Here is a 10804-nt window from a genome sequence, read left to right as displayed (position 1 = left end):
TCATAAATGAAAAATAATGTTACTGTACCTCAAATTATGTGTAGACAGGACAGAAAAATTGCCAGTTATGGTATCCAAAGATGCACAAAGACTGAACATAAGCCAATCTTTTTTCTTTTCTTTTTTACTTAAAAAAAAAAGCCCATCTTTTCTTAGTGCAAGTTAAAAAATAAACTGAACAAGAAGATTCTAAAATCACCTTTTTATTTTTTGCCATTCAAAAAAATCAAGACTTATGATAAATATATCACAGCCAATAAGAAGCAGACACACAATTGCTGGCAGATTTTCTTGGTTTCTAGAGCAGTGTTGAAGGAAAAGGATGGTGGTGGCCGACGTCGGGCTTTTCTCCTTCTCCTCCTGCATTCCCTCTCTTTCTCCGCCGCCTCCTCGTCTCCGATTCTCCTTCACGAGAACCAGACGCCTCGCCGGTATGTGCTCATGATTTCACTCCACCCCACAAGGAAAAAGGAAAATAAGTAGAAAGAATGAACTCATCAAGACTCTATCTTTTTTCCCGAATAATTATCTTCTGAAGTTTTGTTATGAGTCGACATCAGTGTGGTCTTTTTTTCCCCCCCTCGATGTTCGTTTGCTTTTTGTATGTGTTGGTGGATTTTTCTGTTATAAATTTGAAGTTTTTTCTGGACTTGAGCTCGAGCATTCCTTTGTTTTTTCCTTGCACAATTGTAGTGGGAGGATAGAAAATTTTGCTGAGCGCCGGTTCTGGAGTGGATTGGGGGAAGTTATTCTGTGGTTCGTTTAAAGTTTCTTATAAGTTTGTGTTGACATTTATTCAAAATTGATCATGGAGGAAAAATATAACATTTCATCTTATTGTATATTTGCTGATGAAAGGTACCTGGATTTTTGGTCTTTTTTATTGTTACCGTTAAACTTAGCCTGAGATGGGATGGGATTCATTTAGGACATAAATTTGCTTGCAGTTCAGCAATTTCTTGGAGGAATAGGATAAGTTTAGTACTTCTTTCTCCATTTTGCCCGTGTGGGTATTAGACATCTTTTTTAGTGTCTTATTTCAAACATATCCTCTGCATAAAGGTGTACTTCGGGTTGGTTCTGAGATTACCCTGGTAATGTGAATTGGAGAATAGGAATATCTATGGTTTGTTTCAGATAGGTATATGAGATTGAACATTTGTTAATTGCTACTACCCCTTATAAATGCATTTCATATTTAAGTCTTGTTAAACTCTTGTTACTAGTAAGTTGCAATTGACAGTGGCATCAATGAGTGACGATCCAGTTCGTGAATGGATCCTCTCTGAAGGAAAGGCAACTCAAATAACTGGCATTCGTTCAATTGGTGGTGGTTGTATCAATCGTGCCAGTCGTTATGACACAGATGCAGGCTCCTTCTTTGTTAAAACTAATAGGTACAGGCAGCCAGCCATTATAGAACTTGATAATAGTCTCAGATTTTGTATCCATGTGTTTGTATTCTCGATAAAGAATGATTGGACATTGCATCACTTGACACTCAAGATATTTCAGCAGTACTAAACTTGGGAGGTTCTTTTACTCAATTATTTGATTGGTGATAAATTACCCAACTGGTGGGTTATCAGAACTACCAGAACTTCACTGGTTTATTATCAGGATGTGTTGTCTAAATATGGTACATCTGTTTTGCCTTCAATGGAACACGACTCTCTGAAATCTTTAGACGTTAAATTCACCACTATGCTCCTGGAATTCATAAACTGGCGAACATACCCAACCTGGGATAGTGGGGCAGTGCATCCAGTCCTCTCAAATTTTCAGTGCATGGGGCCCTTTAGTCTGCTTTTGAACTATGAGTGAACTGGTAATATTTCTTGATGTGTCGTGGTATGACAATCAACGGATCACAAGTAAAAGTATTGATAATTCCTGGAAGTCCTAGCTGTTTGATTTGATAATGTTGATTGCTTATCAGGAGTATTGGACCATCAATGTTTGAGGGAGAGGCTTTGGGCCTCAATGCTATGTATGAAACTCGATCTATCCGTGTACCCAAACCATTTAAAGTAAGAAGTGCATTTTCTTTCTTGCTGTAACTTGTCTAATATGGCTTTGTCTTTACATACTTTCGTGTGCTGAAAACTGTTTCCTCATGCATTTAGGTTGGACCTCTGCCAACTGGTGGATCATACATCATCATGGAATTTATTGAATTTGGTGGATCTTGGGGCAATCAAGTGAGGAACTAATCTTCTTCTTCCCCGAATTTTCATTTCCTCCTTCATTCATGTTCATTTCTTTCTGGTGGTTATTTTCCAATCGGCCATTTGACATTTTCCCAGTGCTTAGTCTGAACTAGGAAGGAAGCTTGCTGAAATGCATAAAGCAGCAAAGTCTGAAAAAGGATTTGGTTTTGATGTTGATAATACAATCGGGAGGTAACTTTCTCCACTTGTAATTATGAACTATACTTTCTAATGCATTTTAAGCACATAGAGAGAATGACAGCATACTATTAAAATGTTTACATTCCCGAAACCATTTAGGCACTATCAACTCAACATATACTCATCGTTTACCTTTTTCAACATTTTATTGCAACTAAGAGTCCGATAATTTACTCGGTGCAGTACTCCACAGATAAACACATGGACATCAGACTGGATTGAATTCTATGGGGTGCATAGGTTGGGCTACCAATTGAAGTTGGCACGTCAACAGTACGGCGATTCCTTAATTTATGAAAAAGGTCTATTTTCTTTTATTTCCTAAGGAGGAAAAGGATGCCTTTGTTTACCTTAGCTAAATGCCCTTCATTCAATAATCAATGCCCGTCTTTAAAGTCAATTTTATGCTGATGCTCATATAAGATGTGGATGCCATTATAGACACGAATTATATCAAAATTTAAAGAATAGCTTATATTATTACTTTTAAAGCCTTGATTTTTCTTACAAAGAAATACAGTTGCCATTCCGTTGACCATATCCATGCATAGAATTCATAAAACAAAGTTTTATTATGCCTTGCGCGATACAACTCGCCAAGCTGGAAATTTGATTTGAAAAGGGTGCTCTTCAGGCAATTAAAGTGCTCGATGACTTGTTTTAAAGACTGATAATGAATACTTCATTTCCTATTTACTTTTATGTACTCGGTGATAATTTTCTGACGATCAACAAAACTTGTTTATCCATCAATAAGGATGTTTTATCCTTTCAATATGTTTCTGAAATGTTCCTTATTCATATGAACGACAAAGTTTTACCAACTGTTCATATATTCCAAAGGACAAAGGCTTGTGAAGAACATGGCACCCCTCTTTGACGGTGCTGTAATTGAGCCTTGCTTGTTGCATGGAGACTTATGGAGCGGGAATATCAGCTCTGACAAAAATGGCGATCCTGTGATTCTTGACCCAGCTTGCTACTGTAAGTATGAAGCTGAGACATTGTACGTTTTAGCTATCTATTTGATATATAACCACCACCACTTAGGCCTCATTGGTCTTGCAGATGGACATAACGAGGCAGAGTTTGGAATGTCGTGGTGTGCTGGATTTGGAGGATCATTTTACAATGCATACTTTGAGGTAGCTATACCTTTTCTTCCAATTCTTTTGCATAAAATGTCCCCCTTGAAAATGTTAAATTAAGAATGTTTTCAGTTAGTCTTGATAGGTTAAGGCTTTGGTCAAGTTAATTTCTCTAGTTCCGATGTTTCTGACTTGTTATTCAAGATGTCTGGTTGCCAATTCTGACAGTGTATATTCTGGGATCTAATTCTCAACTGTTGTTGTATCAGGTGATGCCTAAACAACCTGGTTTCGAACAAAGGAGGGATCTTTACATGCTGTACCACTACTTGAATCACTACAACTTGTTTGGTTCTGGTTACCGATCATCTGCCATGTCCATAATCGATGACTATCTTAGAATGTTGAAAGTTTAGCATGTCTGCTTGTACATTATACCTCCAAGGTTGCTCCATCTGTAAATGTTATGCTCTTCTTCTGTATGTGAAGTTTATGCAAAACTTCGCCTTTTTTGTAGTTCTTGCTGAAAGAAATTTGCTGTTCATCCCATTTCAGTCTCCACAATCGCTTCTTTTTCTTTTTTGTGCTTATGGAATATGGAGATCTACAAATTAATCTATTAGGACAAATACTCGTGCGTCCGGTTGAACTTTAATTTAAATAGAATGATGGAGTACAAGTGCAATTATTTCACACTATAGAGAAGTCATCAATTTCAAAGGAAGTTAAGTTGCAATTAAGAAAGTTAAAATTATAAAGGCCGAAGCCAAAGGATTGATATGGGCCTCAACAGAAAATCTTGAGAAGTAGAATCCTAATCCAATTGCAACCTTAGGAAAAGCGAAGAAGAGTTGTTTGATCAATGTAAACAGCTCAAGTACAAGAATCTGCAAGAAACCAACAGAAACTGAACGCACAAACACAGACACAATGGAGGTGGAGAAGGAGACATCAACTGTACTAGGAGAATTGGTAGCAGCTCTAGAGCAAGCAACCCTAATGGCGAAGCAACTCCCCGCCACCACCGACCCCTCTCAACTCCTCCAAATTCACGCCACCCTCCACTCCGCCCACCACCATCTCTCTCTTTTCTTGTCCCACCACCATCCTCCGACTCCGCCGCTGCCGTCGCACCACCCACAATCCACCATCCTCCCACCTGAAAACTCGGTCTCCTCAGCCGTGGGCGGTGGTGGCCACGAGGATGATGAGGGCGGTGAGCCCATGCAAGTGGGCGATGATGAGGATGAGCAGGACTCCAGGGCCGCCACCACTGTTGAGAAAGTTGAGGAGAGGATGAGGGAGTGTTTTATACAGAATAAAAGGCCGAAGAGGCAGCTTTCTCCTTCGGCAGCGGAGCAGTGGCGGAGCTATGAGAATTATGCGGCGGCCAGCGAGTTTGATCCTGTTGGGACTAAGCTGAGGTCTCTTGGTCTAGTTTATCAGTTCCATGCCTGAAAATTACCCTGTAATTTCACAGTTCAATTTGTAGATCATTTGATTCATATAAAAGGCTGAAACACCAGCAAATGTGTGTGATAAATTACTCATGCTCTGCCTCTGTCAAGAAAATCTTTTCTCTAGTTCTTTGGAGGAATTATTGGGAAAAACTCTTCATCTACTATATATTGCAAGAGCATAAACCCCAGAAAATTAAAATAAAAAAGGGATGAAATTGCATTTTTATTTACATCAAAGTTATCAATTTGAGTTCATTACATGGCTTTCTCTGTATATGCTAAATACTATAAAGGGGCAGCAAGAAGACAATGGTTCTGACTGAGCCCGAGCCCCCCTTACACATCTGGTTACTGCATTTCACATTACTGTAATCTTTATCTCCTTGCATTCTTCTCCACACATTTCAAGTTCATTCATCGATCTTCAACGAAGACGACATCATTTGGAAATTCAAATCTAGCATCGGAACGAAATATCCTCCAGTTGTTATCAGATCAGCTATGTCTTCGCAATCAGGTTATGCAATTTTACAAAATCTTCTAATGTGAGTTCTTCTGGTCTTGACTGCAAGAACAATCAAATTGTAATAGAGAATCAGAGACGGTGGAATGGGTGTAAAAAGTTGATAGAAAACTGCAGCTTACAGTGGGGGGAAGACCAGCAGCACATAGAGCTGCTTCAATATCAGGGGAAGGGCATATATGCTGGAGTGATTTCCTCAACATTTTACGCTTTCCATTGAATGCAGAATTCACCTAACATAGCAGAAACAAGTTTGCATTATGAAGAGATAACTACTAAGCGTTTCTTTTCATCCTCTACATATAAAAAAAGACGTCTCTTGAGTTAATGTAGAGAGCAAATAGATTTATATCCATTGAGATAAAATGAGAGGGAACCATTGAGAAGAAGCTTTTGATAGAGGAAACACAGGGATAATCCACCGTTTGCTTTAGTTTAAATGCAACAACAGCTGCATCAACCTAGCAATAACAGCAAGAACAATATCAGTAAGGTTTCTGCGAAAGAGCTTAGGCTATTCTTGTATTTGGCATGAACTCTGATGTTTTAAAACTTTTCCATATTTCTCCTGCAAGGTTATTTTTAGTTTTGAAGTCTATAAAGAATCAGCACAAAGCAAAATGGGAATAAATGGAGAACCAGTTTCGATCCTCCTTAACAAAAAAAGTTTTTACTAATTTAACTATGATTAGATAATTTATGTTTTGATAACTTATACTGTTGAAATTAAAATTTACCAATCACTGAAAAAAACGTGTTCTTGCTGCAGTAAAAGAGGTAGTGAATGGGCCCAAATGAACCTGAGAAGTTTGGAAACAGCAGTGTACTGTGTACCTGAGCAGCTAATACTTCACACAGTAGAAAAAGATCTAAAATTTTGAAGGACCTGAGTATATAAGTATGGATATGAATTAGATTTAACAGAATTGTATAATAGGCAACTTACTTTTGGTTGGGGGAAGAAATACGTTCTTGAGACCTTAAGCAAGTATTCAGGATCTGAAAGTAAATTTGTGAAGGAAAAGTTCAGGTTACGAACATATGCTAGGAAGCAACCATAGAGGAAAACAAGAGACGAACATATATGTATATTGCAATCAAACTATCAGAGAGCTTATAAGCACGGCGTTGTCTTGGGACCGTCTAGTTCCCATCTAAACAGATACAATAGGACATAATTCTGAATTACTTTTTTCTCAGAGTCTGTATCTGTAATACCTGAATAGAAGTTCACAAAAATGTTAATCGGTCGATATTCTGATGTCTTCAAAGAAGAATCCACCAAGCGCAAGGCCGCTTCATCCTGAAAATCCCAAGCCAGAGTAAAGATATGTCAGTACCCCTGCCAAACAGCTGATATAAGATGGATCTGTGAAAGTATCTTCACCATTCAAAGGAGCCTATTGTTGCATTCAATATTTATCTGAATGAGCAACATTCTACGGAAATGAACAATGATTAACAGCACAAATATTTGAATGTCAACACGAAAAATATTCATTACACAAGCAAATATCCACCTGACATACATTCACATAAATATGTACATACAAATACACACAGATGAAATGAAACAAACAACAGAAAAGACGAGGGTCGTCATTGCATGGTCAATTAAGGAAACTGCAAGAACTATGTAACAACTGATGGCTATCTCAGATCCACTAAAACCCCGGTTGCAAGTATCATAGGCGGCAGAAATAACAAATTCCTAACTTACCAAGGATGTGTTAACCGTAAACAATTTAGATAATTAAAAGCAACTAAAGAACATAGGCATAATAGAACATAAAAATGTTAGCTAGCTCCAGTAAGCACTACATACTCATGCAAACAGATATAAACATCGTGTTCAATGTATGTTGATATGGATTATAGCAGGACTAGAAGGTACAATTATAACCAGTTGAATTGGAGCCATTCTGTCCAATTACAGAAACGAGAACTAGGCAACTATACCCACCGCCTATTCAAGAACACACTCAGAAATTCCATTACATATCGTAGCTATATTTTTTGTGCAAAATTAGTTATGCAGATCAATTATTAACAATGAAAATCACATACCTGAAGCAAAAGAATCACTTCTGAAAAAATGTCACCCATTGGAAGAAGTCGTTTTACGACATCGGTACTTATGTTGAAAGGTATATTAGCGACCACCTGAGACAAAGGACAAAAGAAACCCAAGTACAAAAGTTATTCATCCAATGCCTATATTGAAGTCTTTTTATGATATGAGCATACTCCATAAAATTTGGATACGGAGCACCTGCATTTCCAAAAATTGGTACCATGGAGGGACACATGGTATGTGTATATATCATGATTAGATTCTGAGAGGCAAAAATGTCAACGGGAACCCATATTTCAACAGATGATAACATGATCAAGATCAGATATCATGAATATATATAAAAAGAAAGCACAGCCAACCCGGACAAATGACTTGAGAAATGCAAAAATTAGTCAGAGCCTCGGATTACGTGGAAATTTGAACAAACTTTTTTTTTTAAACAAGAAAACTTGAGCAAACTTGATTGTTTATAAAACCATCAACTTAGAGTATCAACAAGAAAACAAAGGAATGCTAAAGTGATTGCAGGAATTAACACATGAACACCAGCATGTGTTCTGAGAAATTCTCTATGCATTTCACAAATAAAAAAGACATTTGGTTACACAGAAGCACTAAATATAAATTATATACTGTCATTTCCTTGACAGGTAACTCCTTACCTTTGCAGAGCATGAAGTTCCATCTAGAGGGCTTTTACTTTGCAATATTGAGGACATATGAGAGCCTATATGAGATCTTGTAAAATCCTCTTCCACAACCTAAAGGTTAAAATGGAGCAAACGGCACTTTTAATAAGCCGCGGCAGAAACCATACATCATGCTATTTACATGTTTGTCTGGCAATTAATTTTCCTTTCTCCCATTTCCTGCCCTTTTATGTTGAATATATAAACATTATCTAAAATATCCAGATTATATAGAGGAAACAGGAGGAGGGGATGAGAATGCAACTTTTTATAGCTAAAGAGTTCCTCAGAGGAAGAACTAAACAGAAGATTAGATGGAGCTAAAGAATGGACAATTTGGAATATGTTTTAGAAACTGAAAAAAAGATAAGATTAGTCAATCAGTAAGGATTTCAGGCATGAATTTTGGTCATTACTATTAATAAGGCAAAATGACACAAGCATCTAAACTCAGTAACAGCTCTCATGGATTGATTTGGATCATTGGTCAAGTTTGTGATTCGAGAAACAGAGGAACCCTTCTCATTGAACGAGGTTTATGGCTATGAACTTAAATTTGTATATTTAATTTTTTATTACATCATGACTACCAAGAGTCTACATTTCAATCAAGCACAATTTTAGGTGAATATCAAGCAAAAGTAATCATATCACATTTGACAATTTTACTAGAAACATAGTACCTTCACGCGGTTTAATCTAGCAAAGCGTTCCCTCACAAGTGCAGCCATATGGGGGTCCTGCAAAGTTGTACTCCAAACAGAAATCATAAGAGCAAGAACCCTAAATCAAGAAAAAGTATTAGAATATCAGGTGCGCTAGAACTTCAATACTTGGATGCTTCTTGGATGTAAGTGAATTCATTGGTTTCTAATATGCTCTAATCTAATATTTTAGTTCCAACTTGGATTATGACCAGATTAGTGGAATTAATTTTATTCAAATAAGTTGTAACATTATTGATCCCGCATGAAGAACAAAAATAGTGAAGTGTTTAACACAAAGTAACAAGTCCGGACCACAACAGTGTGTTTGCTCCAATTTATGCGCTAATTCATATCATAGAACAACAGTGTGATTCCCAGAACTTGACATCGTCCGTGACTATTCTATATTCTTCATTTCTGTTTTTGTCCAAGCTAAATAAATTACAAATCTCTCTTCAACCAGTGAGAGATTATTGCACAACACTCAAGGAAACAACTCCTCTGCAAACACACAAAAGTAATTCGTTTTCTGAGTGAAAAGTAGTGCCCTCAATGAATAATCAAAAGAAAGTGATGGTCCGAACAAAAACCTCCAAGCTCAATCAACAATACAAAATATGCATAAAACAACAATTGAAAAACATTTTTAGCATAAAGTTGAAACTGTGGCAAGAAATTAAAGTCAATCTTCAGTCGAAGAACTCAGAATTCAAGCACTGAGTGAAAATGAATGACAGCCAGAACCAGTTGCTCCAATAGATCGAAGCTCAATCATTAGATGAACAGAATATACATAAATTTGGAAAAACTTAAGTGTAGCACATGCCCATAACAGATCAATGAAAAATATAATCGAAGACCTCAAAATTCAGACCTTTTCAATAGCAAGAACGGTCGCGCCAGCATTCACAAGAACATTAGTCAAAGAACCAGTCCCTGGCCCAATTTCTAGCACTATATCACCTTCTTTTACATTGGCCGCCGCAACTAGCTCCTCATTTACAGAAGCATTCAACATATAATGCTAAAAGGAAAAAACCAAAAAAAAAAAAAACCAAGAAAATTCTAAGAGAACCCAGATGAAAGAACGTGAAGAAAATCATTTCATGAATATTACATAGAAGAATTTCGCACCTGGCCCAGAGATTTTCTAGGAAAACGTCCTTTGGAGTTGAGGGCTTTAAGAGTAGAGTGGTAATCATCTTCTTGCCTTTTGGATTTCCTTTTGGAGGTTGTGCTGGCTAGTATACGCAGGGTTGTGTTAGGGAGTTTGCCGATGGAAGTTGCGGCGAGGCCACCGTGCGCCGGTGGTGAAGTTGAAGTACTGCTGATGTGGGGAAAAAGAAGGGATGGCGGGACGGAATGCAGAAGGCTGCTCGGTCTCATTGCTGTTGCTGATGAGATGGCTGAAAGACCGTCCAACACTTCCTTTCTTGCTCGAAGTAGTAACACAACTGAATTTTGTTTGACCACTTACGACATTTATCATTTTCCCTTACACAATCGAAGACGGTATTTATAGGAGTCATCATTTCACCATATTTTCATTTATGTTATGACAATTTCCCTCTAATAATAAGTCAAACACATGAATAATATCTTCTCTGTTCTTTTTTGTTTTTTTAAATTGATTTTGTACTATGTTATTTAATGTGCAAATTGCAATCTACCCTCCAATACCCAAAAATAGCAAAATGATTCCTTGTGAATTTTTTTTTTTCACAATTTAGCTCCTTGAATTTTTAGAAAAGAAGCAAAATACCCCTTATACTATGGGGTGTACTTCACGTGCCGTATGTGGGGATTTACGTAAATTTTCTTACTAGTCGTTGTGGCATGTCATTCTTGC

The 10804-nt window shown here is 37.3% G+C and overlaps 3 protein-coding genes across 6 annotated transcripts; 2 read left to right on the top strand and 1 right to left on the bottom strand.

The window, feature by feature from the left end:
- The first annotated feature begins 231 nt into the window (after positions 1–231).
- LOC105171905 (Protein kinase superfamily protein) lies at positions 232–4048 on the top strand. Of its 3 annotated transcripts, none has more exons than XM_020694565.2 (9): positions 235–431; positions 1244–1397; positions 1940–2030; positions 2127–2201; positions 2314–2402; positions 2595–2713; positions 3255–3395; positions 3462–3556; positions 3769–4048. In XM_020694565.2, exons 1-9 carry the CDS (start codon positions 323–325, stop codon positions 3913–3915), a joined length of 1020 nt encoding a protein of 339 aa, XP_020550224.1. In that variant the 5' UTR covers positions 235–322; the 3' UTR covers positions 3916–4048. The 3 variants fall into 3 exon arrangements, with proteins under 3 accessions (XP_088738579.1, XP_020550224.1, XP_011091467.1); XM_011093165.3 differs by having other exon boundaries at positions 247–431; positions 3480–3556; XM_088882453.1 differs by having other exon boundaries at positions 232–431; positions 3255–3556.
- Positions 4049–4228: 180 nt separating this feature from the next.
- On the top strand, positions 4229–5049 carry LOC105171894 (AP2-like ethylene-responsive transcription factor SNZ). The gene has a single exon (XM_011093154.3). The coding sequence runs from the start codon at positions 4430–4432 to the stop codon at positions 4955–4957; it is 528 nt and encodes a 175-aa protein (XP_011091456.1). The 5' UTR covers positions 4229–4429; the 3' UTR covers positions 4958–5049.
- A 103-nt stretch (positions 5050–5152) lies between these two features.
- On the bottom strand, positions 5153–10452 carry PFC1 (Ribosomal RNA adenine dimethylase family protein). Of its 2 annotated transcripts, none has more exons than XM_011093135.3 (10): positions 10090–10451; positions 9830–9979; positions 8932–8988; positions 8222–8320; positions 7550–7645; positions 6701–6785; positions 6429–6481; positions 5860–5943; positions 5605–5715; positions 5153–5524 (listed from the first exon to the last, which is right to left on the bottom strand). In XM_011093135.3, exons 1-10 carry the CDS (start codon positions 10339–10341, stop codon positions 5459–5461), a joined length of 1053 nt encoding a protein of 350 aa, XP_011091437.1. In that variant the 5' UTR covers positions 10342–10451; the 3' UTR covers positions 5153–5458. The 2 variants fall into 2 exon arrangements, 1 of the variants encoding a protein (XP_011091437.1); XR_016066348.1 differs by lacking the exon at positions 5153–5524 and adding an exon at positions 6220–6282 and having other exon boundaries at positions 5659–5715; positions 10090–10452.
- Positions 10453–10804: the final 352 nt, after the last annotated feature.

The sequence above is a fragment of the Sesamum indicum genome, linkage group LG1 (assembly GCF_026168435.1).
Source record: "Sesamum indicum cultivar Baizhima isolate 11 linkage group LG1, ASM2616843v1, whole genome shotgun sequence".
Classification (NCBI taxonomy): domain Eukaryota; kingdom Viridiplantae; phylum Streptophyta; class Magnoliopsida; order Lamiales; family Pedaliaceae; genus Sesamum; species Sesamum indicum.
The sequence above is the reverse complement of the archived record's forward strand: the minus strand, read 5'-3'. Positions and strand labels throughout refer to the sequence as shown.

What these genes read in the sequence shown, in the direction of transcription:
- LOC105171905 (XM_088882453.1), top strand. Translation starts at nt 323, where the DNA reads ATGGTGGTGGCCGACGTCGGGCTTTTCTCCTTCTCCTCCTGCATTCCC. An exon ending in GAGAACCAGACGCCTCGCCG is followed by an intron (nt 432 to 1,243) that starts GTATGTGCTCAT and finishes TGCAATTGACAG; the next exon opens with TGGCATCAATGAGTGACGAT. An exon ending in GTGTACCCAAACCATTTAAA is followed by an intron (nt 2,031 to 2,126) that starts GTAAGAAGTGCA and finishes TCATGCATTTAG; the next exon opens with GTTGGACCTCTGCCAACTGG.
- LOC105171894 (XM_011093154.3), top strand. Translation starts at nt 4,430, where the DNA reads ATGGAGGTGGAGAAGGAGACATCAACTGTACTAGGAGAATTGGTAGCA.
- PFC1 (XM_011093135.3), bottom strand. Translation starts at nt 10,341, where the DNA reads ATGAGACCGAGCAGCCTTCTGCATTCCGTCCCGCCATCCCTTCTTTTT. An exon ending in CTAGAAAATCTCTGGGCCAG is followed by an intron (nt 9,980 to 10,089) that starts GTGCGAAATTCT and finishes TTTTCCTTTTAG; the next exon opens with CATTATATGTTGAATGCTTC. An exon ending in CTGCTGGTCTTCCCCCCACT is followed by an intron (nt 5,525 to 5,604) that starts GTAAGCTGCAGT and finishes TTGTTCTTGCAG; the next exon opens with TCAAGACCAGAAGAACTCAC.